The 25,335-nt window shown below is 44.1% G+C and overlaps 1 protein-coding gene across 2 annotated transcripts in view; it reads right to left on the bottom strand.

Moving 5' to 3' along the window:
• Nucleotides 1-24,820, bottom strand: part of RAP1GAP2 (RAP1 GTPase activating protein 2) — a 517,296-nt gene extending 492,476 nt beyond the window's left edge. Inside the window, exon 1 of one of the 2 annotated variants that reach the window (XM_072138202.1) lies at nucleotides 24,626-24,820. In XM_072138202.1, the coding sequence (XP_071994303.1) occupies nucleotides 24,626-24,795 (170 nt within the window). In that variant the 5' untranslated portion in view covers nucleotides 24,796-24,820. The remainder of the gene's footprint in view (nucleotides 1-24,625) is intronic. The other variant, XM_072138205.1, reaches the window with a different exon arrangement.
• Between the last annotated feature and the right edge of the window lie 515 nt (nucleotides 24,821-25,335).

Here is a 25,335-nt window from a genome sequence, read left to right as displayed (position 1 = left end):
TGAGAGACACAGATAAGGCAGCAGAAGTAGGTGACCTCCCTTCCCCCGTACAGAGGGCTGCATCTTGTAACCTACCTAGACACACTTCCGGCAGCTGAATCTCTGCTTCTCTGCAGAGGTCCTCTACTCTTCTTAGTACAACGGAGATCATCATAGAGGCCGTTAATCAGGGAGGTGTTGCTATGCAGAAGAGTCATGAATTAGCAGGACTCAGCTTCAGGGTAGATGCTGATCGGACTCACCTCAGGTCATTTTTTATCCAGCATTAGGCACTGAATGTTAAAGGTTTCAGGCATGGAGAGAGACAATTTGGGGGGAGCAATATTTTCTAATGGCAGTTTGTGAAAATATATTTAATTTTAGGGATAACTTGACCAACAGGTTCCCGTTATGATCTACGTCTGTTGTGCACCTGAATGTCCACTTTTCTGCAAAATCTCTAAAAACAAATCCTTTGAAAAAGCTAAAGAGATGTACTCATATACACTCACCGGCCACTTTATTAGGTACACCTGTCCAACTGCTTGTTAACACTTAATTTCTAATCAGCCAATCTCATGGCGGCATTTAGGCATGTAGACATGGTCAAGACAATCTCCTGCAGTTCAAACCGAGCATCAGTATGGGGAAGAAAGGTGATTTGAGTGCCTTTGAACGTGGCATGGTTGTTGGTGCCAGAAGGGCTGGTCTGAGTTTTTCAGAAACTGCTGATCTACTGGGATTTTCACGCACAACCATCTCTAGGGTTTACAGAGAATGGTCCGAAAAAGAAAAAACATCCAGTGAGCAGCAGTTCTATGGGCGGAAATGCCTTGTTGATGCCAGAGTTCAGAGGAGAATGGGCAGACTGGTTCGAGCTGATAGTAAGGCAACAGTGACTCAAATCGCCACCCGTTACAACCAAGGTAGGCAGAAGAGCATCTCTGAACGCACAGTACGTCGAACTTTGAGGCAGATGGGCTACAGCAGCAGAATACCACACCGGGTGCCACTCCTTTCAGCTAAGAACAGGAAACTGAGGCTACAATTTGCACAAGCTCATCGAAATTGGACAGTAGAAGATTGGAAAAACGTTGCCTGGTCTGATGAGTCTCGATTTCTGCTGCGACATTCAGATGGTAGGGTCAGAATTTGGCGTCAACAACATGAAAGCATGGATCCATCCTGCCTTGTATCAACGGTTCAGGCTGGTGGTGGTGGTGTCATGGTGTGGGGAATATTTTCTTGGCACTCTTTGGGCCCCTTAGTACCAATTGAGCATCGCTGCAACACCACAGCCTACCTGAGTATTGTTGCTGACCATGTCCATCCCTTTATGACCACAATGTACCCAACATCTGATGGCTACTTTCAGCAGGATAATGCGCCATGTCATAAAGCTGGAATCATCTCAGACTGGTTTCTTGAACATGACAATGAGTTCACTGTACTCAAATGGCCTCCACAGTCACCAGATCTCAATCCAATAGAGCATCTTTGGGATGTGGTGGAACGGGAGATTCGCATCATGGATGTGCAGCCGACAAATCTGCCGCAACTGTGTGATGCCATCATGTCAATATGGACCAAAATCTCTGAGGAATGCTTCCAGCACCTTGTTGAATCTATGCCACGAAGAATTGAGGCAGTTCTGAAGGCAAAAGGGGGTCCAACCCGTTACTAGCATGGTGTACCTAATAAAGTGGCCGGTGAGTGTATTAATTAGCCATTCTTTTGCATGGATGCAATACCACATTTCACCTCCAGGAGGTTTCTGGAGCTACCCAATTTTCTCATTCAAAGGTGTCTTACATACAAGACAAAGCTATTTAATTACTCTCTGATGTAAACCAAATTGAAATTGTATCAAGGAGACCACATGGTGATCAGTGAAACAAGTGGACACCACTCCAATCCTAATAATATTGTCTTTGAGTCTTGAACTATAGCATTAAAGTTTAATTGAGCATTGACATCATGGGCTTCCATTCATTTGCTTGGTATTAAGTTATTTTATGAACATCGGGATGCGTGCCTTGCATCTTTACGCTCCTTCCCCTTAGTGCTTTCTTGGCTATATACTCTTCATTTAAAGTACAAGATCAAAGCACTTAAAATAAAAACCCTGAATCAACTCCTAGCGCTGCGGATCAGAAAGTATACTAGCACAATAAAGATGTCAGATCTAAGGCCTGCCCAGTGACCTGGATACAAGGAGGGGATGTTTTTTGGAGATATTGCAGAGGAGCTTTCCTAAAACACTTGTCCACATGTCACAGCTACTGAAGCACAAATTCTGGAACTGATAAGCAAGTGCTTTTGAAAGGAAATCACAGATTCGGATAGAAATGGCGTAAGAGGTCCTCTCATCCCTGATCCACCCTCATCTTACATGGCAACACTTGTAAGCAGAGGTTGGCTCTTAAATTATGCTAATACTTGATTTACTTCAAGTGCTGATTAATGCTTCTTTGCATAAATTTATAGTCCTCCTGTAGTTCAGTTTAAGTACATTATCAATTCCTGGAACCTTCAGAGAAGGCAGAAAATGAGGAGACTAAGCGGTAACTGCTGTCAGGAATCAATTAAACTAATGCTGATGAGTGTGATAAAGACATAACCGAGCGCTGGAGTCTTGAGCACTCAATGAGGGAATCCGCAATGTTAGGGCTCTTTCACATTGGCGTTGTTTTTTCACGTCTCTGGTTTAGTGATTTGCACGGCTGCATCACAAAGCCATTGATTTCTGTGGGTGTTTTCACATTGGCTTGTATTTTCACCGATCCGTTGTCCTTATTAAAATTATAAAACATTTTTATGTCTATTTTTTTCACGGATGCGTATCAAAAGAAGCGTATAAGACCGCAATAAAAACTGATGAAACATCCGTTAATTTTTCACTGATGAGGGTGATGTTTTCAAAGCAATGTTAAACCTTTAAGTTTTTTTTGCGGACACTGAGACAAAACGGAAGAAAATTGGAGATGCAACAAAAGACAAAAAGCATCTGAAGCTGTGCACCAACAGCAAAGTGAAAGAGCCCTTAGGAATAGATTCTGATTGCCATGTTTGCACATCTTATTCCCTCAATATAGTCTCGGCTGAGTAATTTATTGGGACTTCAAAAGAGACTTAGATTAGTAACCTATAATGAGTTTAAAACTTTGTTGAATATCTCTTGGATACTGGATAAAGTTAAAAATCAAGTTAGGTCACTCAAATCTAAGAGGAATGTTTTGAAGGGGTAAAATAAAATAAAAAGTAAGTATATTTACCCCTCTCCATCTACTAGTTATTGCATTGTTCAAGAACTTCAGACTTTTGGGTAACCTCTCGGACCCCAGAGCAACAAAGGAAATACCCCCACCCCCAGTAAATGAAAGTAGAGTCCTGTGATTCAAAGTGGCCTCATTAGCCGCAGCTGGTCCCATTACCCTCCTCACCCAGGTGCATGCTCCAAAAAGGTAAGTACTTGAGCAACGTAATAACTGAGAGTCAAAGCCGGAGGTCATGGAACTAGTTTTACCCAATTAGCAAACATGTCAGATCACAGGACATAATTCTGTTTACTTTCTTTTCCCCATTACGTGGTTCACATGACCACTCGAAGTTGCCAGGTCCAAAAAACGGAAGTGACGGAGTTTACTTATTTTTTTTTTCTACCCTTGAACCACTCTTCTAAGTCAAAGCATTTTATAAGCCAAAAGCCTTAATACCAAAGTACCACAAAGTACAGATATATCAAGATACAGTATATCTACATATAAACAGACCATTAAAAAGAATAAAAAAGGTGGATAAAAGGAAGATCATTAAAAATGTGCAATCAGAAGTGGCAATATAGCAGTATAATGTAACAATGAATAAGGTTGCGTCACACGTTCATGGAGAATGGTGTCTGGAGCACCATTTGCTCTGGGTCCCTCCAAACTTTTACCGGGCGATTTATCCACTGGTGGCAACCCCCCAAGAATATCAGGTCTGAAAGTGTCTGATAACCACATACCCACTCACCAGCTGTAACAAGAGACAGCATCCTTTGCAAAATCATTGTGGCTTTTTCACAGTCTAACAAGCACAGTACCATAGATTGTATAGTGGCGGTGCTTTATATTGAGGCACAACCTTATTCACTAACATTTGTCCAAGAGTCATGGGGGGCTATCATTGGTTTTCCTGAGCTTTTTTTGGGGTAAAAATAATCTCAAAATAGTCACATTGAGGTTTTTTGGGACTATTCTCTGCTAAAAACTCTACAGGGCTATTTCTGCCACTTCATTAATCTGGCGTAAAAATAGAACTACTGCCAGAGCAAAGCCAACTTCACGACTTGGGACTTTTGCAAAAAGTCCCATAAAAAGTTTTAGGCCCCTTCCACACTAGCGTTGCAGTTCACGTCAAGGTGCAATGCGTGAAAAACTGACATTTTTTGCTGCTTTTTTGGTCCTTTTCCTTGGAGTCATTAGCGTTTTTGCGTTTTTCACGCACGTTTTTTAAATCATATCCTTCTTAAATTCATGACTTTGTTTCACATCATCTAGCAACTCATACGTTTGAAACGCATTGCACTTGAATTGCACTTGCAATGCTCGCGAGTGCAATGCATTTTTTTACCACACGTGAGCTGAGAACATCAGCTCATGAGCAAGCCAGTGAGATGAACCTGAGATGATTTCCATTACAAAAAGCATAAAATCAGCAAAGACATGTAGAAAAACATTCTTAGGTAATAGACAGAGCTTCATTACAAGGTAAGCCTGAAGTTCTGGAGTGCACGTTAAACCTTTTGTTAGCTCTACACCAATTCCCCAATGAACCTCCATTATCATAGTGGGATCATCACATTAATGGAACAGAACATTCACAAGCAGAATAAATTTGTAGGATACAAAAACTCCACTTGTATTTTCACAGTATAGATTCAGCGAGGGGCACACATTAAGACATTCCTACAGTACTTGTTACTGTCCTTGGAGAGCAGATGGACCAGGCCAAGAGATGAAGTCTGATGGCATAGTCTTTTCACCAGAACAAGAAGAAATTGCTGCAAATAGAACTACATAATTTGTCCACCTTAACCTCAGCTGGATTTTAGTGAAGGACTCCAATTTCTCATGAAACTATTTCTTTGAAACACTACAAAATTTACCAACAAAACTTAATAACCCCATAAAATAAGGTTATTATTTTTTCAAAAAGCTGCTCATCATGTGACATGTCGAGGCAGCAAAAAAGATATGGAAAGATCCATCTGGACTGCCCTAATGAAGACCGCAGGACCAGCTTTCCATGCATTCCTTCCTATGGAGAATATTGGTGGACTCTTGGGTCACCAGAGGTAATCCTTAGCAGGTCATCAATCATGCCAAGAGCATATCCACGTTCTTAGAAAGACGTCTCTACTCATCATGTAAGAAGTAGGTTTTCATGGCAGCCGTGAAGTAATTGGTGGTGTATAGAGATGAGCGAGCACTAAAATGCTCGGGTACTCGTTATTCGAGACGAACTTTTCCCGATGCTCGAGTGCTCGTCTCGAATAACGAGCCCCATTGAAGTCAATGGGAGACTCGAGCATTTTTCAAGGGGACCAAGGCTCTGCACAGGGAAGCTTGGCCAAACACCTGGGAACCTCAGAAAAGGATGGAAACACCACGGAAATGGACAGGAAACAGCAGGGGCAGCATGCATGGATGCCTCTGAGGCTGCTTAATCGCACCATTATGCCAAAATTATGGGCAACAGCATGGCCATGACAGAGTGACAGAATGAAGCTAGATAGCATCTAAAACATCCAATAATTGACCCTGACACTATAGGGGACTTCATGCAGAGGCAGCGGCAGCAGCGGCAGGCTAGAGAGTGGCATGGCGACATACCCTAAATGGACTCAGGCTTCAAACCAATGGGTGGCAGAGAGGAACCAAAGGAGGTGAGCAAGAAGCGCTCAAATAATATCGGTACATGATAAAAGTTTGCCAGTATATTTTGTGGATTACACAGCAGGGTGGCGACAAAGTTAACATGGAAGCCATGAAAACAACCCAAAATTCTGCCCGACACAGCTCGTTTGATAAGGGGACCATGTATGGAGGCAGTGGACTAGTAGTAGATTAAAGGTGCTGCAGTTAAAACTATGTTAGTTGGATCTTGGGATGGAGCTGGCGCTCCGCTGCCAGGCGAGCTTTCGCCAATCCAAGCCCCTGTCTCTAGGCTACTCCCCAAACAGCACTTCTAAGAACCTTTTGTATAAGATCAAGTGTAATAGCGTTCTTATAAGTTTAGGATATGGCGGGTGAGGGGAATGGAAACAGATGCGCAAGAAGCGCTGAAATAATATTGGTAAATGATAAAAGTTTGCCAGTATATTTTGTGGATGACACAGCAGGGTGGCGACAAAGTTAACAAGTTTGTTGTGGAAGCCATGAAAATAACCCAATATTCTGCCTGACACAGCTCGTTTGATAAGGGGACCATGTATGCTTACAGTTCATGCCAGTCGCTGCTCTGGCTGCCAGTCTCCTTTCGAATACAGTTTAAAATAATAACCCTCATCCATAAAGCTCTGTATAATGCTGCACCCCCCTACCTCTCCTCTCTTATCTCAGTCTATCGCCCAACCCGTGCTCTTAGATCCGCCAGTGATCTTAGATCAACCTCTACCCTAGTGCGGACCTCCCACTCGCATCTCCAAGACTTCTCTAGAGCTGCACCAATTCTATCGAATGCTCTGCCCGGACTATCAGACTAATACCTAACCTCCAAAGTTTCAAACGTGCTCTTAAAACCCATTTCTTTAGGCAAGCCTATAACACTCATTAACTGCATGAAGTTTTAACTCTTCTACTAACTGACGGCTGAGTGGTTCAAGCGACAGCAATTCCATTTATTATATTTTGTTCTATTCCCTAAGAAGAATGGCTTGACCATTAAAAATTCTTTTACCTCGTGTTACCCCATCATCTTCATAAACCGTAAGCTCTGGCGAGCAGGGACCTCACTCCTGTTATTCCATACAAATGTTGTGCTCTGTTACATTACATTTGTATTTGTTTCCTATGATTTGTAAAGCGCTACGGAATATGATGGCGCTATATAAATAAAGATTATTATTATTATTATTATGGAGGCAGTGAACTAGTAGTAGATTAAAGGTGCTGCACTTAAAACTATGTTAGTTGTATCTTGGGATGGAGCTGGCGCTCCGCTTCCAGGCGAGCTTTCACCAATCCAAGCCCCTGTCTCTAGGCTACTCCCCAAACAGCACTTCTAAGAACCTTTTGTATAAGATCAAGTGTAGTAGCATTCTTATAAGTTTGGGATATGGCGAGAGAGGGGAATGTAAACAGATGCGCAAGAAGCGCTGAAATAATATCGGTAAATGATAAAAGTTTGCCAGTATCTTTTGTGGTTCACACAGCAGGGTGGCGAGAAAGTTAACAAGTTTGATGTGGAATGCCCTGTAATAGCTCTTGGGCGGTGTGCCTTTTATCGGCTAGGCTCAGCAGTTTGAGCACCGCCTGCTGTCGCTTAGCGACGGCACTGCTGCTGTGCCTAGAGCTACCGACTGATGGCGCCATGGCCACGGATGGTAATTCGGAGGTGGAGGAGGGGTGGGAGGAGGAGGAGGTATAGTAGGCCTTTGAGACCTGGACCGAGGTAGGCCCCGCAATCCTCTGCGTCGGCAGTATATCACCAGCCCCAGGGTCAGACTCGGTCCCAGCGTGCACCAAGTTTAGTGTAGTAGCGTTCTTATAAGTTTGGGATATGGCGGGTGAGGGGAATGTAAACAGATGCGCAAGAAGCGCTGAAAAAATATGGGTAAATGATAAAAGTTTGCCAGTATATTTTGTGGATAACACAGCAGGGTGGCGACAAAGTTAACAAGTTTGTTGTGGAAGCCATAAAAACAACCCAAAATTCTGCCTGACAAAGCTCGTTTGATAAGGGGACCATGTATGGAGGCAGTGAACTAGTAGTAGATTAAAGGTGCTGCAGTTAAAACTATGTTAGTTGGATCTTGGCATGGAGCTGGCGCTCCGCTGCCAGGCGAGCTTTCGCCAATCCAAGCCCGTGTCTCTAGGCTACTCCCCAAACAGCACTTCTAAGAACCTTTTGTATAAGATCAAGTGTAGTAGCGTTCTTATAAGTTTAGGATATGGCGGGTGAGGGGAATGTAAACAGAAGCGCAAGAAGCGCTGAAATAATATTGGTAAATGATAAAAGTTTGCCAGTATATTTTGTGGATAACACAGCTGGGTGGCGACAAAGTTAACAACTTTGATGTGGAATCCATGAAAACAACCCAAATTTCTGCCTGACACACCTCGTTTGATAAAGGGACGATGTATGGAGGCAGCTATATGGACGACTTTTGGAGGTAGCAATGGAGACAACGTGTGGAGGCTGCTATGGAGACAATTTAATTTGGATAGTGCCTGTATGTGGCAGTCCAAAAAAGTTTTCAAACCAGAGGAGCAGGTAGGTGGCCCTCCAGAAAAATGGAATAGATTGAGTGCCTGTATGTGGCAGTCCAAAAAAGTTTTCAAACCAGAGGAGCAGGTAGGTGGCCCTCCAGAAAAATGGAATAGATTGAGTGCCTGTATGTGGCAGTCCAAAAAAGTTTTCAAACAAGAGGAGCAGGTAGGTGGCCCTCCAGAAAAATGGAATAGATTGAGTGCCTGTATGTGGCAGTCCAAAAAAGTTTTCAAACCAGAGGAGCAGGTAGGTGGCCCTCCAGAAAAATGGAATAGATTGAGTGCCTGTATGTGGCAGTCCAAAAAAGTTTTCAAACAAGAGGAGCAGGTAGGTGGCCCTCCAGAAAAATGGAATAGATTGAGTGCCTGTATGTGGCAGTCCAAAAAAGTTTTCAAACCAGAGGAGCAGGTAGGTGGCCCTCCAGAAAAATGGAATAGATTGAGTGCCTGTATGTGGCAGTCCAAAAAAGTTTTCAAACCAGAGGAGCAGGTAGGTGGCCCTCCAGAAAAATGGAATAGATTGAGTGCCTGTATGTGGCAGTCCAAAAAAGTTTTCAAACCAGAGGAGCAGGTAGGTGGCCCTCCAGAAAAATGGAATAGATTGAGTGCCTGTATGTGGCAGTCCAAAAAAGTTTTCAAACCAGAGGAGCAGGTAGGTGGCCCCCCAGAAAAATGAAATAGATTGAGTGCCTGTATGTAGCAGTCCAAAAAAGTTTTCAAACCAGAGGAGCAGGTTGGTGGCCCTCCAGAAAAATTGAATAGATTGAGTGCCTGTATGTGGCACTCCCAAAAATTGTTTAAAACAGAGGACCGGGTCGGTGGCCCTCCAGAAAAATTAAATGCATAAAGTACTATAGCTAGAGCCAGTGGGCCCTGTCAAAAAATAGCCAGTTTCCTCTGCTTTACTGTACAAAGAGGAGGAGAAGGAGGAAAATGAGGAGGAGGAGGAGTGGATAAATTATTCAGGTTGAGCTTCCTTCACCTGGTGGAGATTGGAAATTATGAGAAATCCAGGCTTTATTCATCTTAATAAGCGTCAGCCTGTCAGCGCTGTCAGTCGACAGGCGTGTACGCTTATCGGTGATGATGCCACCAGCTGCACTGAAAACCCGCTCGGACAAGACGCTAGCGGCAGGGCAGGCAAGAACCTCCAAGGCGTACAGCGCCAGTTCGTGCCACATGTCCAGCTTTGAAACCCAGTAGTTGTAGGGAGCTGTGTGATCATTTAGGACAATGGTATGGTCAGCTACGTACTCCCTCACCATCTTTCTGTAAAGATCAGCCCTACTCTGCCGAGACTGGGGACAGGTGACAGTGTCTTGCTGGGGTGACATAAAGCTGGCAAAAGCCTTGTAAAGCGTACCCTTGCCAGTGCTGGACAAGCTGCCTGCTCGCCTACTCTCCCTCGCTACTTGTCCCGCAGAACTACGCACTCTGCCGCTAGCGCTGTCAGAAGGGAAATACTGTTTCAGCTTGTGCACCAGGGCCTGCTGGTATTCATGCATTCTCACACTCCTTTCCTCTCCAGGGATGAGAGTGGAAAGATTTTGCTTGTACCGTGGGTCCAGGAGAGTGAACACCCAGTAATCGGTGCTGGAATAAATTCTTTGAACGCGAGGGTCACGGGATAGGCAGCCTAGCATGAAATCTGCCATATGCGCCAGAGTACCAACGCGTAAGAATTCACTCCCCTCACTGGCCTGACTGTCCATTTCCTCCTCCTCCAACTCCATCAACTCCTCTTCTTCTGCCCATACACGCTGAACAGTGAAGGACTCAACAATGGTCCCCTCTTGTGTCTCGCCAACATTCTCCTCCTCTTCCTCCTCATCCTCCTCCACCTCCACCTCCTCCGATATGCGCTGAGAAACAGACCTAAGGGTGCTTTGGCTATCAACAAGGGAATCTTCTTCCCCCGTCTCTTGTGACGAGCGCAAAGCTTCCGACTTCATGCTGATCAGAGATTTTTTCAACAGGCCAAGCAGCGGGATGGTGAGGCTGATGATGGCGGCATCGCCACTGACCATCTGTGTTGACTCCTCAAAGTTACTCAGCACCTGACAGATATCAGACATCCACGTCCACCCCTCATTGTAGACTTGAGGAAGCTGACTGACCTGACTACCAGTTCTGGTGGAAGTTGACATCTGGCAGTCTACAATCGCTCGGCGCTGCTGGTAAACTCTGGATAACATGGTCAGTGTTGAATTCCACCTCGTGGGCACGTCGCACAACAGTCGGTGAGCGGGCAGTTGGAGGCGGCGCTGCGCTGCCCTGAGAGTGGCAGCATCTGTGCTGGACTTCCTGAAATGCGCACAGATGCGGCGCACCTTCGTGAGCAAATCAGACAGATTGGGGTATGTCTTGAGGAAACGCTGCACTATCAGATTTAACACATGGGCCAGGCATGGAGCATGGAGTTGCAGAGCCGCCACCAGGTTACGGCCGTTGTCACACACAACCATGCCTGGCTTCAGGTTCACCGGTGCCAGCCACAGATCAGTCTGCGCCGTGATGCCCTGTAATAGTTCTTGGGCGGTGTGCCTTTTATCGCCTAGGCTCAGCAGTTTGAGCACCGCCTGCTGTCGCTTAGCGACGGCACTGCTGCTGTGCCTAGAGCTACCGACTGATGGCGCCATGCCCACGGATGGTCGTTCGGAGGAGGAGGTGGAGGAGGGGTGGGAGGAGGAGGAGGCATAGTAGGCCTGAAACACCTGGACCGAGGTAGGCCCCGCAATCCTTGGCGTCGGCAGTATATGACCAGCCGCAGGGTCAGACTCGGTCCCAGCCTCCACCAAGTTAACCCAATGTGCCGTCAGCGATATATAGTGGCCCTGCCCGGCAGCACTCGTCCACGTGTCCGTGGTCAGATGGACCTTGTCAGAAACGGCGTTGGTCAGGGCACGGATGATGTTGTCTGACACGTGCTGGTGCAGGGCTGGGACGGCACATCGGGAAAAGTAGTGGCGGCTGGGGACCGAATACCGAGGGGCGGCCGCCGCCATGAGGTTGCGAAAGGCCTCGGTCTCTACTAGCCTATAGGGCAGCATCTCCAGGCTGAGCAATCTGGAGATGTGGACATTAAGGGCTTAGGCGTGCGGGTGGGTTGCACTATATTTGCGTTTCCGCTCCAGCGTCTGGGGTATGGAGAGCTGAACGCTGGTGGATGCTGTGGAGGATCGTGGAGGCGACGATGGGGTTTTTGTGGCAGGGTCCTGGGCAGGGGGCTGACTATCAGCTGACACAGGGGAAGGAGCAGTGGTGTGCACGGCCGGAGGTGAACGGGCTTGTTGCCACTGAGTGGGGTGTTTAGCATTCATATGCCTGCGCATACTGGTGGTAGTTAAGCTATTAGTGGTGGAACCCCTGCTGATCCTGGTTTGGCAAATGTTGCACACCACAGTCCGTCGGTCATCCGGTGTTTCCTTAAAGAACCTCCAGACTTCTGAAAATCTAGCCCTCGCCGCAGGAGCCCTCGCCACGGGAGCTTCACTAGTTGACATATTTGGCGCTGATGCACCAGGTCTGGCCCTGCCTCTCCGTCTGGCCCCACCACTGCCTCTTCCAACCTGTTCTGGTCGAGGACTCTCCTCCGTCTCAGAAGCACTGTGTTTACCCGGCCTATCAACCCAGCTTGGGTCTGTCACCTCATCATCCTCCGATCCCTCAGTCTGCTCCCCCCTCGGACTTCCTGCCCTGACAACAACTTCCCCACTGTCTGACAACCGTGTCTCCTCATCGTCGGACACCTCTTTACACACTTCTTCCACTACGTCAAGAAGGTCATCATCACCCACAGACTGCGACTGGTGGAAAACCTGGGCATCGGAAAATTGCTCAGCAGCAACCGGACAAGTGGTTTGTGACTGTGGGAAGGGTCCAGAAAACAGTTCCTCAGAGTATGCCGGTTCAAATGCCAAATTTTCCTGGGAGGGGGCAGACTGGGGGGGAGGAGGCTGAGGTGCAGGAGCTGGAGGAGTGCCGATTTCGGTGACATGGGTGGACTGCGTGGAAGACTGACTGGTGGACAAATTGCTTGAAGCATTGTCGGCAATACACGACATCACCTGTTCGCACTGTTCTGGCCTCAACAGTGCTCTACCACGAGTCCCAGTAACTTCAGACATGAACCTAGGGAGTGTAGCTCTGCGGCGTTCCCCTGCTCCCTCATAAGCAGGTGGTGTCTCACCCCGCCCAGGACCACGGCCTCTGACCCCTGCAGTAGTTGGACGCCCACGTCCCCGCCCTCGTCCTCTACCCCTAGCCCTCGGGTTAAACATTTTGAAAATGAGAGTTATAACTTTGATTTTTTTTTAACTTTTTTTTGTGTTTTTTGTGTTTTTTTGTGTTTTTTAGTTTTTAAAACCAAACGATGCTATCCTATTGCTATGGCTATTTTCTAGCCAAGTATGAAAGCACACTGCTATGCCAGATGAGATGACGCTGAGTTATTAAAAAAATAAACGTAAAATAAAAAAGGAAATGGCAGACTGTGCCTAATTGAAATCCAACCCCTAATAAATTTTCCCACTTCGGTCTTTGCGATGGATATGTGCGTCACTAAGCGCAAAACACAGCGGTCGCAAGTCTCACTACAAATTGCTCACAATTTGCTAGTAGATGCACTACAGCAAGTACAGCCACCAGCAGATCAACCAGAAATCAAATATATATAACGCTACTGTAGGCGTAAGTAAGCCGTTTGGATTCTCCTATGGCTATTTTCTAGCCAAGTATGAAAGCACACTGCTATGCCAGATGAGATGACGCTGAGTTATTAAAAAAATAAACGTAAAATAAAAAAGGAAATGGCAGACTGTGCCTAATTGAAATCCAACCCCTAATACATTTTCCCACTTCGGTCTTTGCGATGGATATGTGCGTCACTAAGCGCAAAACACAGCGGTCGCAAGTCTCACTACAAATTGCTCACAATTTGCTAGTAGATGCACTGCAGCAAGGACAGCCACCAGCAGATCAACCAGAAATCAAATATATATAACGCTACTGTAGGTGTAAGTAAGCCGTTTGGATTCTCCTATGGCTATTTTCTAGCCAAGTATGAAAGCACACTGATGAGATGACACTGAGTTATGAAAAAATAAACGTAAAATAAAAAGTAAATGGCAGACTGTGCCTAATTGAAATGAAACCCCTAATAAATTTTCCCACTTTGGTGTTTGAGGTGGATATGTGTGTCACTAAGAGCTAAACACAACGGTAGCAAGTCCCCCTGCTAATTCCTCACAATATGGTACTAGCTGCACTACTAGTGCCAGCAAGCCCAGCCACAAGCAAACAAAAAAAAAAAAGTATAACGTTATTGTAGCCCTAAGAAGGGCTGTTGGGTTCTTGTTGAATCACTCCTGCCTAACACTATTCTAATAGAACACCCTAACGCTTTCCCTGACCAGCAGCAGCTCTCTCCCTAGCGGCATCCAGACACAGAATGATCCGAGCAGCGCGGGCAGCGGCTTGTCTATCCCAGGGTCACCTGATCTGGCCAGCCAACCACTGCTATCGACGTGTAAGGGTACCACGTCATGCTGGGTGGAGTGCAGAGTCTCTTGGCTTGTGATTGGCTCTGTTTCTGGCCGCCAAAAAGCAAAACGGCGGGAGCTGTCATTTTCTCGAGCGGGCGAAGTATTCGTCCGAGCAACAAGCAGTTTCGAGTACGCTAATGCTCGAACGAGCATCAAGCTCGGACGAGTATGTTCGCTCATCTCTAGTGGTGTATTATGTAAAAGTAAGGCATCTACAGCTGAAAACATAAGATTTGTTAGGACTTTGAGGACTCTTGGATATAGACACTGTGCAGCAGGCCATGAATACATACATGAATTTCAGGGAAACTGTATCCAAGATATACAATTTCAAATATGCCAAAAGTCTGTGTTTTCACTGAATATTATTCACTTTCTCTAATCCAGGAAACTGATGCATGATCTGAAATATTTAGCATCTGCTAATCTTATTCCACACTATGTTTTGTCTTACCTAAGGCAAGTCAATGGAGGATTAAAAGAAGATCTGCAAGTAAAACAGAAATAAATTGCTTTTCCCAAAAGGTTTTTCTGAGAAAACAATTATAAATCAGTAAAGAAAGAAAGTAAAAGGAAGGTGTATATAATGACTGTAGAGAGTATATTAGCTCAAAAAACCTAAAGAAAAAAAACAAAAAACAGAATATACAATAGTAAAAAAAAAAAGGATTACATAGGCCTAATCTTACACATAAATGGGTTGTGCAATGAAATAAAATTAGATGTAAAGGAACTCTGTAGCAGCAGCTGAAATAATAAATGGTCACCCCCTTGCCTCTCTTTTACCAATGCCTCTGGTCCCTTCTGCCATTTCTTGGTTGTCTCCCAAAAACACAGGATTTTTTTTTAGATGATCCCCTACAGCTATTGGCTTACTGACATGGACACCCACCTACTGTCAGGAAGCACCCAAGAGGAGAAGCGCAGGTAGGGGCAGAAGTTTTGGTTTAGTATTTTAGCAGCCCCCACAGGGTATCTTTATTATTTAAAATTAGATTGTATAACTTACATTTTAAAATATTGTATGGGCACATAGAGTATCCATTTTTAGTATGGAGTTTCACTTAAACTTGAAAGTAAGAGCTGAACATTACTTCCCAGTTATATTTTTATCTCTAGGAGTAAAAATAAAGAAATAATTAATAAAATCAATTTTAAGAAATCTTTGCTTATAAGGATGTTATATTTTTCTGTTATTTCTTTTAGAAAGCATGGAATATTTAGACAGTACAGAACGCACCTCCTGGACAAGGGGACATTTCAATAATATCTCTATTAAGCATGTCTCTGCATGTATATGTACCTGTATTGAAAGCTGCAGCCTTTCCCTGTATTCTGCATGAACATCCCCTAGTGATGTTTACACAATAAAGATCATTTTAACCCCTTACATTACAATTTTACTTTCACTCAGTGAAGGTCAGTGTAAAATTCCAGAGTGTGGGCAGGGACTCTCTAAGACACTTCATGATCCCTCTAGTGCTATGTGCTGACAAAGTGCTTAGATTATCAAGGTCCAGTTGTATCTACACTTTCATTTAGCTTTTCAATATTTTACTAGTATCTGACACAGAAAAAGGTACAGATGAGACATATGAGAGATGATGAGATCCATGAGATGAAATGAATATAAAACAGAATGGGGTACATTTAATAACGTTCCTGCGGCCATAATTCCGTTGGGTTTTCCTGAATATTTCCAATTTGCGCCGCTTTGCGCTGAATTGCCCCGGGTTTTGGCGGACGTGATCGTATTGTGGCGCATCAGCACTTATATGCACCGGGAAGAAGAAGGTGAACTCTGGCGGACCTCGGGGCAGCAGCGACACCTGCTGGATATCGGGTGCACGACCTTAGTGAATCCCGGCAGACCCGAATCCAGCCCTGCTACATCTGTGCTTTATCTCAGCTATAACACACACAGCAAACTGTGCTATAAATCCTTCCCCTGCTATAAAGATCTCATCAGCAGCTTGTAGAGTAAGTCTTCTCACACTGCTGCTTGCCGGCAGGAAGTGTCTGTGAGTGTCTGTGTGTGAGCTTGTCTTAGAATGCAGGGGGAAGGGGTAGGAGGAAGAGAGACACTGCAGCCAGCAAACAAGAAAAGCTAGTCAGAAGAAGATTTACATTCGGATCCTGCCTGATGCAACCAAAATTGTATACACCAGCACCAAGGGTCATAATTAGGAGAGGCAGGTCCCCATAGCAGACTTCTGAATAGAGCCCCACTTCCTGCTTTAAAATATACATATTAAACTCATATAACTATGTACACAAACATACAGTTCCACACTCTTACACAAACATTTATCCACTCACGCACACATAAGCACACATATAGAGCATATAACACATATATAACATGTAACACATGGAGGAGCAGTTTCCCAAGGGTGGGGGGGGGACTGCTCCTTTACAGCCATTCCCAGGTCACGAGTGCCTAGTCACACAGCACATGGTATTGAAAGGTACTATATTACATATCTTTTTTTCTGTAAAACCTATTTTTTTATACAAAAACTCTTTGGCAGTGTATGTACTATGCTCTGTGGGGACTGGGGGAGTGCTAAAAATGGGTCTCCTGGTGACAGGTTCCCTTTAATAAAGATGCAGGCTCTGCACAAAGTAGAAAAGAAAGTTTCAGGACTTATTATTGACTTGAGAAATACTCAGTGATTGTGTACAGGCAGGTAAGGCACATGGGTATATTAGGGAGAATGAGAGAATAACCCATAACAGACAAACCAAGAAAGGTGACAGGTCCTCATTAGGAGATGTCATGCCTGCCAACAGTTTTGGGTAAATGATGATTGACAAGTAACCTCCATTGACAGGATTTAGAATACAGAAGTATAACAGAATCTCATCTCAGAGGTCTATAATGTATCATATCATGATCAATGCTCCGCAGAATGTAAAACCCAAGCCAAAAATAGCCCAACATAATTATTAGTGCACATACACACAATGGTATTGGGTCTAATGGAGTGGTTTTCTGGTTTTATTAGAAAAACCGGGGCAGGGGGAAGTGAATGAATTATGACACTTACACTTACCCTTCTTCAGTTCCCCATTCCAGCAGCCCTGCAATATTCACGTGTCCTTAATTCAATGAGTGACCAAAGAATGGCACGCGTAGCCAGAGCACACATAAATGTAGCCAAATTTGGGCCGACAGCTTATGGTTTATGATTCTGAAGGGCTCTGAAGGACACATAACCCCTCCTACCTGCTCTACTCATTGGAATAGCATGTGAAGCTGCAGCCCTCAGGGGCTCTGGAAACAACCACCAGAGCCCTTCATCCCTGATTTTAAAGTTGATTTTAGAAGGAGGTTGTGGTAGCAAACATAAGAAGATTATCACAGTTACCTTGGCTGGATCTATGAATAAGATTTTTTTGGTAGATTTTCCTTAAAGGGGTATTCCCATCTGGGCATTTACATTTACAAATTAATTTGCCTTATGTAAACATTTCTTCAATTGGATGTTAATTAAAAAAATGTTCCTGTGTGAAGATAATTTCTCATAAATGTAGCCATGTTGTCCCTTGTTGTCCCTTAGAAACGAGATAGCTTCCCCGGATACGACCACGTCACACTCTGGCAGCGGTGGCCAGACTTGCGCTATAGAGTCCTGCCGGACCACCAGGATTCAGCAATCATTACCACACGACGGCTGTGGGACCTGCAGTAACTCCTGGACATTTTATATACAATAAGCTTTTGTTTCTTTGTGCAATCTCTCCAGCAGAGGTGGCCGTATCCGAGGAAGCTATCTCGTTTCTAAGGGACAACATGGCTACATTTATGAGAAATTATCTTCACACTGGAATATTTTTTTTAATAACATCTAATTGAAGAAATGTTTATATATGGCAGATTAATGAAACTGAATGTGAGTGCTCAGATGAGAATACCCCTTTAAGGATGGTAACATCTTTTTGTCTTATTTTGTAAGATTTTCTCTGTTCCAGCCTTTTGGTAAATCCTTTGAAGGCGATAATAATCCAATCACACTGATAGGTTGTTTGCAATACAATACCATTATGTGCTCAAAGTACAAAACTGCAGGGGAATAGATGTATAAATGAAGACTAAGTGGTTTTAGTGCAATCCAAAAAAGTGCCCCAGTCCTAAAAGTGGTTGAAGAACACATATAAGGCCCCCTGACACATGATGGTAACGCTCAATACTTCTGTTCTCAGTGGAAAAACTAGGCATCACTAAGATGACGTTCTTGTGTCACTTCCTCATCCTCATAGGCTGTAAGCTCTTGTGTCACCCCCTCATCCTCATAGGCTGTAAGCTCTTGTGTCACCCCCACATCCTCATAGACTGTAAGCTCTTGAGTCACCTCCTCATCCTCATAGACTGTAAGCTCTTGTGTCACCCCCTCATCCTCATACACTGTAAGCTCTTGTGTCACCCCCTCATCCTCATAGACTGTAAGCTCTTGTGTCACCCCTTCATACTCATAGACTGTAAGCTCTTGTGTCACCCCCTCATCCTCATACACTGTAAGCTCTTGTGTCACCCCCTCATCCTCATAGACTGTAAGCTCTTGTGTCACCCCTTCATACTCATAGACTGTAAGCTCTTGTGTCACCCCTCATCCTCATAGACTGTAAGCTCCTGTGTCATCCCCCCATCCTCAAAGAATGTAAGCTCTCGTGTATCCCCCTCATCCTCATAGACTGTAAGCTCTTGTGTCACCCCCTCATCCTCATAGAATGTAAGCTCTTGTGTCATCCCCCCATCCTCAAAGAATGTAAGCTCTTGTGTTTCACCCTCATCCTCATAGACTGTACGCTCTTGTGTCACCCCCTCATCCTCATAGACTGTAAGCTCTTGTGTCACCCCCTCATCCTCACAAACTGTAAACTCTTGTGTCACCCCCTGATCATCATAGGCTGTAAGCTCTTGTGTCACCCCCTCATCCTCATAGACTGTAAGCTTTTGTGTCACCCCTTCATCCTCATAGACTGTAAGCTCTTGTTTCACTCCCTCATCCTCATAGACTGTAAGCTCTTGTGTCACCCCCTCATCCTCATAGACTGTAAGCTCTTGTGTCACCCCCCTCATCCTCACAAACTGTAAACTCTTGTGTCACCCCCTCATCCTCATAGGCTGTAAGCTCTTGTGTCACCCCCTCATCCTCATAGACTGTAAGCTTTTGTGTCACCCCCTCATCCTGTAAACTCTTGTGTCACCTCCTCATCCTCATAGACTGTTAGCTCTTGTGTCAGCTCTTCATCCTCATAGACTTTAAACTCTTGTGTCACCTCCTCATCCTCATGGACTGTTAGCTCTTGTGTCAGCTCTTCATCCTCATAGACTGTAAGCTCTTGTGTCACTCCCTCATCCTGTAAACTCTTGTGTCACCTCCTCATCCTCATAGGCTGTAAGCTCTTGTGTCAACCCTTCATCCTCATAGGCTGTAATCTCTTGTGTCACCTCCTCATCCTCATAGACTGTAAGCTCTTGTGTCAACCCTTCATCCTCATAGGCTGTAATCTCTTGTGTCACCTCCTCATCCTCATAGACTGTAAGCTCTTGCGACTAGGGCCCTCACTCCTATTGCACCACATGACTCTGTCATGTAGTATTTTAATTGTCCCCATGATTTGTAAATCGCTACAGATTATGATGTCGCTATATAAATAAAGATTATTACTATGAAATAAAGATTATTATCGTAATAATATGATTTTTATACAATGACGCTGTCCAGTGCTGAATATATCGGCCCGTATAGAGTTTTATAACTATTAAGAAAGAATAGGAGAGGGACAGTACAATGCAGACCTCAACAGGGTCATTAGTAAGAAGAAATATGGATGATGTCATATACTATTTAATGAAGGCTATTCTTCATACATTGCACTGGCTGTGGCCTTGTATATGACCATAAATCATCCAATAAGCAGTTTAATTTCTCCCAAGCTATTGTATATCTCAAAGATCAATGAAAAGATTGCACTAAGCGAATATGGGTTCTGCTGATAAAACGCTACGTGTGATCTATCATCAGCAAATAGCTTATAGCATTACTAAAGATCCCATAAGAAAGTGTCCTCTGATAACATAAATTGGTGCTGTGGTACAGTATGGCAGAGTAATGATAGCGGTAAACACTCTTATCACAAAGTCACAATGATAAATGAAACAAGTGCTTATATCTAACGCATAATACAGCGCCCAATTGTGATCTATAGCCTGGAGCTGACCTTTCCCTCTCCGTGCCCCCTGCAAATCTCTATCTCATATAACTGAGAGTCCTATTGATTTTCCTGCTATGGATCAGATCTATTGTTATGACCCATCTACATCACAAATCCATAGATCTGATGATGATGTCTTCTGAAATGGTGGAAGCATCTGGAGACATATCAGCTGCGGTTCACAGCCGCTTCCCTGCTCCTCGCTATAGAGGTCAGGCAACTGTACAATCCTCAAGACATGGCCACGTCACTGTAATGATGACAACAGATCGCCATGTCATCTATAAGGTGTTATACCTTCTATATATGCAGTATAATATCCCTATAGACAGTCTGAACGATTAAGCTTAAAGGGGTTGGCCACTTTACCTCATGTTTTTTGTAAAATGTGTGTAAAGTGAAGCCTCCTGTCCATTACCTCATCAGCCAGACCATTCCTGTCCATAAAATGGGCACAGATGAAGGGTCATGTGCCATCATCCTGCCAGGACCTTAATCTTATATTCATCAATGCTATCAAAAGGTCCTGGCAAGGCGATTGGTCATGGACAGTTGGGATCAAAGGACTATCTGCAGCCATTTTATGGATAGGAATGTCTGGCTGATGAGGTAAAAGATGAAGAGGCTTCACTTTACATATCAAGAAAGCAGAGCAGAACTTTTAATAGATGTAAATTGGTAAATTACCATCCCTCACACTTACGCACACATTACAAAAAACCATAAGGTAAAGTGGCCAACCCCTTTAACACTTTGCTATGTAACAGATGACACATGGAGGTCAAATACGCTATGACACATGGAGGTCAAATACGCTACACATACTCTGTGTGAGTTGTTGTGAGCCTGGAATACATAGACATAACTTCAATCTGCATTAAGCACAACATAGGGGCTCATTTATTAAACGATGCGCTACTCACTTTCGTTGGACTGTGCACCTTTTTAGGGGATTGCACGGTTTGGACAGGTATTTAACTGGTGTCTGCACTGGGATTGTGTCACAAACGTTTTTGGCGCAGCTGCGCTGGCTTTCATGGGACAGAAATTGGGGGAGCATGCCGTCAGACAATCTGACTGATTCGGAGTGAGATATAAATTGTGTCACAAGACAATGCACTTACATACACCAGGAAGAAGAAGATGAACTCTGTCAGACCTGAGCGGGGAAGCGACACATGCAGGATATCGGGCGCACAATCTTAGTGTTACTATATTATTGCTATTGATAGGGTCTATTTTACTATATCTTCTACATAATCTATAATTGCTACCTATATATTATATAGTATATGCATTTTGATTTAGTATGATCTGTATTTACTGAAAGAGGGAATGGGACGGGGTAGGCTCCATAAAGAGATAACAAAAGGTTCTGATATTTACAGATTTTTTAGCAGATTCATTCCATATGAACATACGTATCCTATCCCTTCTCCAGCTTCATCAGACCTTAAGTTGATGTCAAGCTTTCAGTTATTGGAATGAAAAACTAGCTGGATAAAGATACATCATGTAATGGACCCATATGGATCCCATTGAAACAGTTTATATTGTGATGAAAAGTTAAACAATTTTGCAATATACTTTCTGTATCAATTCCTCACTGTATCCTAGATCTCTGCTTGCTGTCATTCTAGGAGGTAGAAATCAGTCCATGATCATGTGATGTCACACAGGTGCACGGCTTGTTATAGCACACAGCTCTAATAACTCACTGTGATTTTACTAGCCATGCAAATGTATGAAACCGCATGACCAAGAATATAACAAGCCATGCACCTGTGTGACATCACATGCCCAGGGATAAAACAAGCCGTGCACCTGTGTGACATTGCATGACCAGGAATACACAAGCCATGCAATGGTGTGACATCACATGACCAGGGATATAACAAATTTTAAAAATAAAATCAGTCGTTTATTCCTTTTAAATGACATTTTGAGTCGGAATCAATATCACAAGGACAGCGCCGGTCCGAAATCCTTTTTCATTCCTCGGGACCTATTCTACTTCAGGGATATAACAAGCCATGTACCTGTGTGACATGACATGACCAGGGATATAACGACCCGTGCACCTGTGTGACGTCACATAACCAGGGATATAACGAGCTGTGCACCTGTTTGACATCACATGACCAGGGGTATAATGAGCCGTGCACCTGTGTTACATTGCATACAAAGGACCAGTGTTTATGCACTGGAAGTAAACAATGACGCTTCTTACAGAATGACAGCAAGCAGAGATATAGAAAACCATGAGGAATTGATACAGAAAATTTATGCCTAAAGAAAACCAACAAGTTTCTGTCGCAGCGTGTGGGTATTTCGTTTAACAATGCATTGGGACGCCTGTTAAATGTATATATAGGTATATGTTTTTTAAGTACATTCCAATAATTGCCTAGTTATAGCACCAGAACCAAACTTTGCTGATTTACAGTAGTATAAGCTTTATGTAGTAACTATATATCTAGTCATAGTACTGTGCATTGCCATTTATGTAGGATAGCAGTTTTGTTCAGTCCCCATGTATGTTATATATACAGGATAAGAGTAGTAGTAATTTGCTGTGTGCATATATGCAAATTAAGAGTGACAATATAGTGGCGCGTAGGGTTGAAGTCACCTCTTCATATTGGGGCACATTTACTAAGGGTTCGTCGGACGCATTTCCGTCGGGTTTCCCGAATGTTTCAGTTTCCCGCTGAATTGGCCCGGGTTTTTGGCGCACGCAATCAGATTGTGGCGCATCGGTGCCGGCTTTCATGCGGGGCGTGGCCGTCGGACAACCCGACTGATTCGGACAAGATCAGCACTTACATGCACCGGGAAGAAGAAGGTAAACTCCCGCAGAACTCAGCAGGGAAGCGACACATGCAGGAAATTGGACGCACGATCTTAGTGAATCGCGCCAGCTCCGAATCCTTGTCGGACATTCCGGATCAGCAGCGTCAACGGGATGGGTAAGTAAATGTGCCCCATTATCTTTAGCATTATGTCAGTATTAGACTAGCGGATTTTGTGGTCATGGGCCACCCTGGAGCCTTGGGTCCTGGGTTGCTGCCCCAACCATGGCCTAAATAACATTGCTTATATCCCAGTTATATCAACTTTAACAGCAGGTTTTAGGTCTACGTTAAGATAGTTAGATTTAAGGTTAAGTTAGATTTTAGGAGCGCTGAAGTGATATAAAATGAGTACATATACAGTAGTAAGAAGATAATCAGGACTATGCTGCAAATATACTGAGTGGGAGGGTCACGTTAAAAAAAGAAAAGATAAGGTGGTAGATGCCCAAATATTTGGAAGAACCAGTGGAAATATCCCAGGGAGCGGTTGATATACCCCGACATACACGTCTTCTGAGCCCAAATGCTCCTGGACCTATACATAATATATTCTTACCGTGCGCACTGGAATCTCTCCAGGCGAACTACAGCACATTATTTCATGTGACATAATGACAGGCAGGAAGAGTTATAGGGCTGCATAGTATATCAAAGGAACCCACCATACAGACCAGCAAGATAATGTATGCAGCCATTAGAAGTCAAAACCGATTTGTAATATGAATATAGTAATAAAAGATAATGTATGCCGGGAATCACATGCCCATATATGCTGTTTAGAAAGAATTTATCATATACATAGATCAACTTTTTTTTCCCATTATTTTTTTTTTTTACAATGTACAGGGTGATGTTATAATATAATCAATATTTCCTATAATAAAAGTTTTTTTTTTTTTTTTGCTGTTTTCTATGTGGCCTTATAGCCTGTACCAGCTTTACGCCATTATATTTTCAACAACAGATGTGACAATTCAACCAATGGGATAACTTTTAATACCTTTCTACATAAGCAACAAGTACATGGTCCTACGCAGAAGCTTTCCAGAATCATCCCAAATCCTTACATCTTTCCGTTCTAGTCGCCAGAATAAATCACCTATCGCACAAAGGGAATTCCAACTTTATCACCGGTACAACCCTGGCGTAGATAAAGATGAAGTGGTGCCAGCCATCATGAATACTTCAGTGCCCCATATTGTTTGCTTACCCAGCAAAGTAAAAAAAAAAATAGACCTGTTTCCATCATATAGAGTATTCCCTTTCAGCAGGTGTCAGCAGAATTTTACATAGCACACACAACACATGGACTATTCAGGGAACCTCCTTTAAGCTTTGATTCCGATGACAATCAAACCATTAACCCCTTTAACGCCAACTTCTAGTACATAAATGCAGAGATCTAGCAGACACAGATTCAGCAGCATTGAGGAATGAGCAGCATAGACATGGATGAGTTTGGAAGGTTAAGAGTGCATGATGACAGTATACATGGACATACATAGGAGAAGGTCTCCTTGACCCTGTCCCTGGCATCTGTAGCCAGCCTTACCTGGGTGCCAGGAACCCTTGTGCACAGAGGAGAGGCTTGTCTTGTAGCACAGGACACGTCAGGAGCTGGATTCTGCCAGTCTTCCAGTTGAGCAGAGCTGAGATGAAGCTGTTACTGCTTGTAGGAGACGATGTGCTTGTCTTTGCTAACCTGCTGTTTGAATGCTTCATGGGTCTCTGTTGGCATGCTCTCACACACATCCAAACAGCCACCAGGGGGCCATACAGGCTTGTGCGCACTGCTGTGCTACTAATGCTCCTGTGTGTATGTACACAGCACACATCCAAGTGCTAAGTGCACCTGTTATTATTCCTAATGCATTATGTACTAGAGACATAGGCAGACCAGTAGACAGATAATAGATGGATAAATTGACAGTAGATAGATGGATGCGCCACGATGAAACAATGGCAATGTTTTTTTTTTCTAATGTAATGTAACCTCTACGAGCACCTGGGCATAATAGTACGTCCGTGCGGAGCTATTACGTCCTGCTTCTGCCACCGGTTTACAAGTGGAGCCGGTGCCGGAAGCTGCGGGAGTCAGCTATGTATCACAGCTGACACTAGAGCTGATCGCAGGTGTTACCCCTTACATGCCGCCGTCAAGCATGACTGTGGCATGTAAGGGGCTTCTCCCTAGGGATCGGACCCCACCTGGGCCACTTACCAGAGGATTTGATTCTCTTCAGGGCAGCCTTTCGGGTCTGA

Source organism: Engystomops pustulosus, chromosome 2 (assembly GCF_040894005.1).
Source record: "Engystomops pustulosus chromosome 2, aEngPut4.maternal, whole genome shotgun sequence".
Classification (NCBI taxonomy): domain Eukaryota; kingdom Metazoa; phylum Chordata; class Amphibia; order Anura; family Leptodactylidae; genus Engystomops; species Engystomops pustulosus.
The sequence above is the reverse complement of the archived record's forward strand: the minus strand, read 5'-3'. Positions and strand labels throughout refer to the sequence as shown.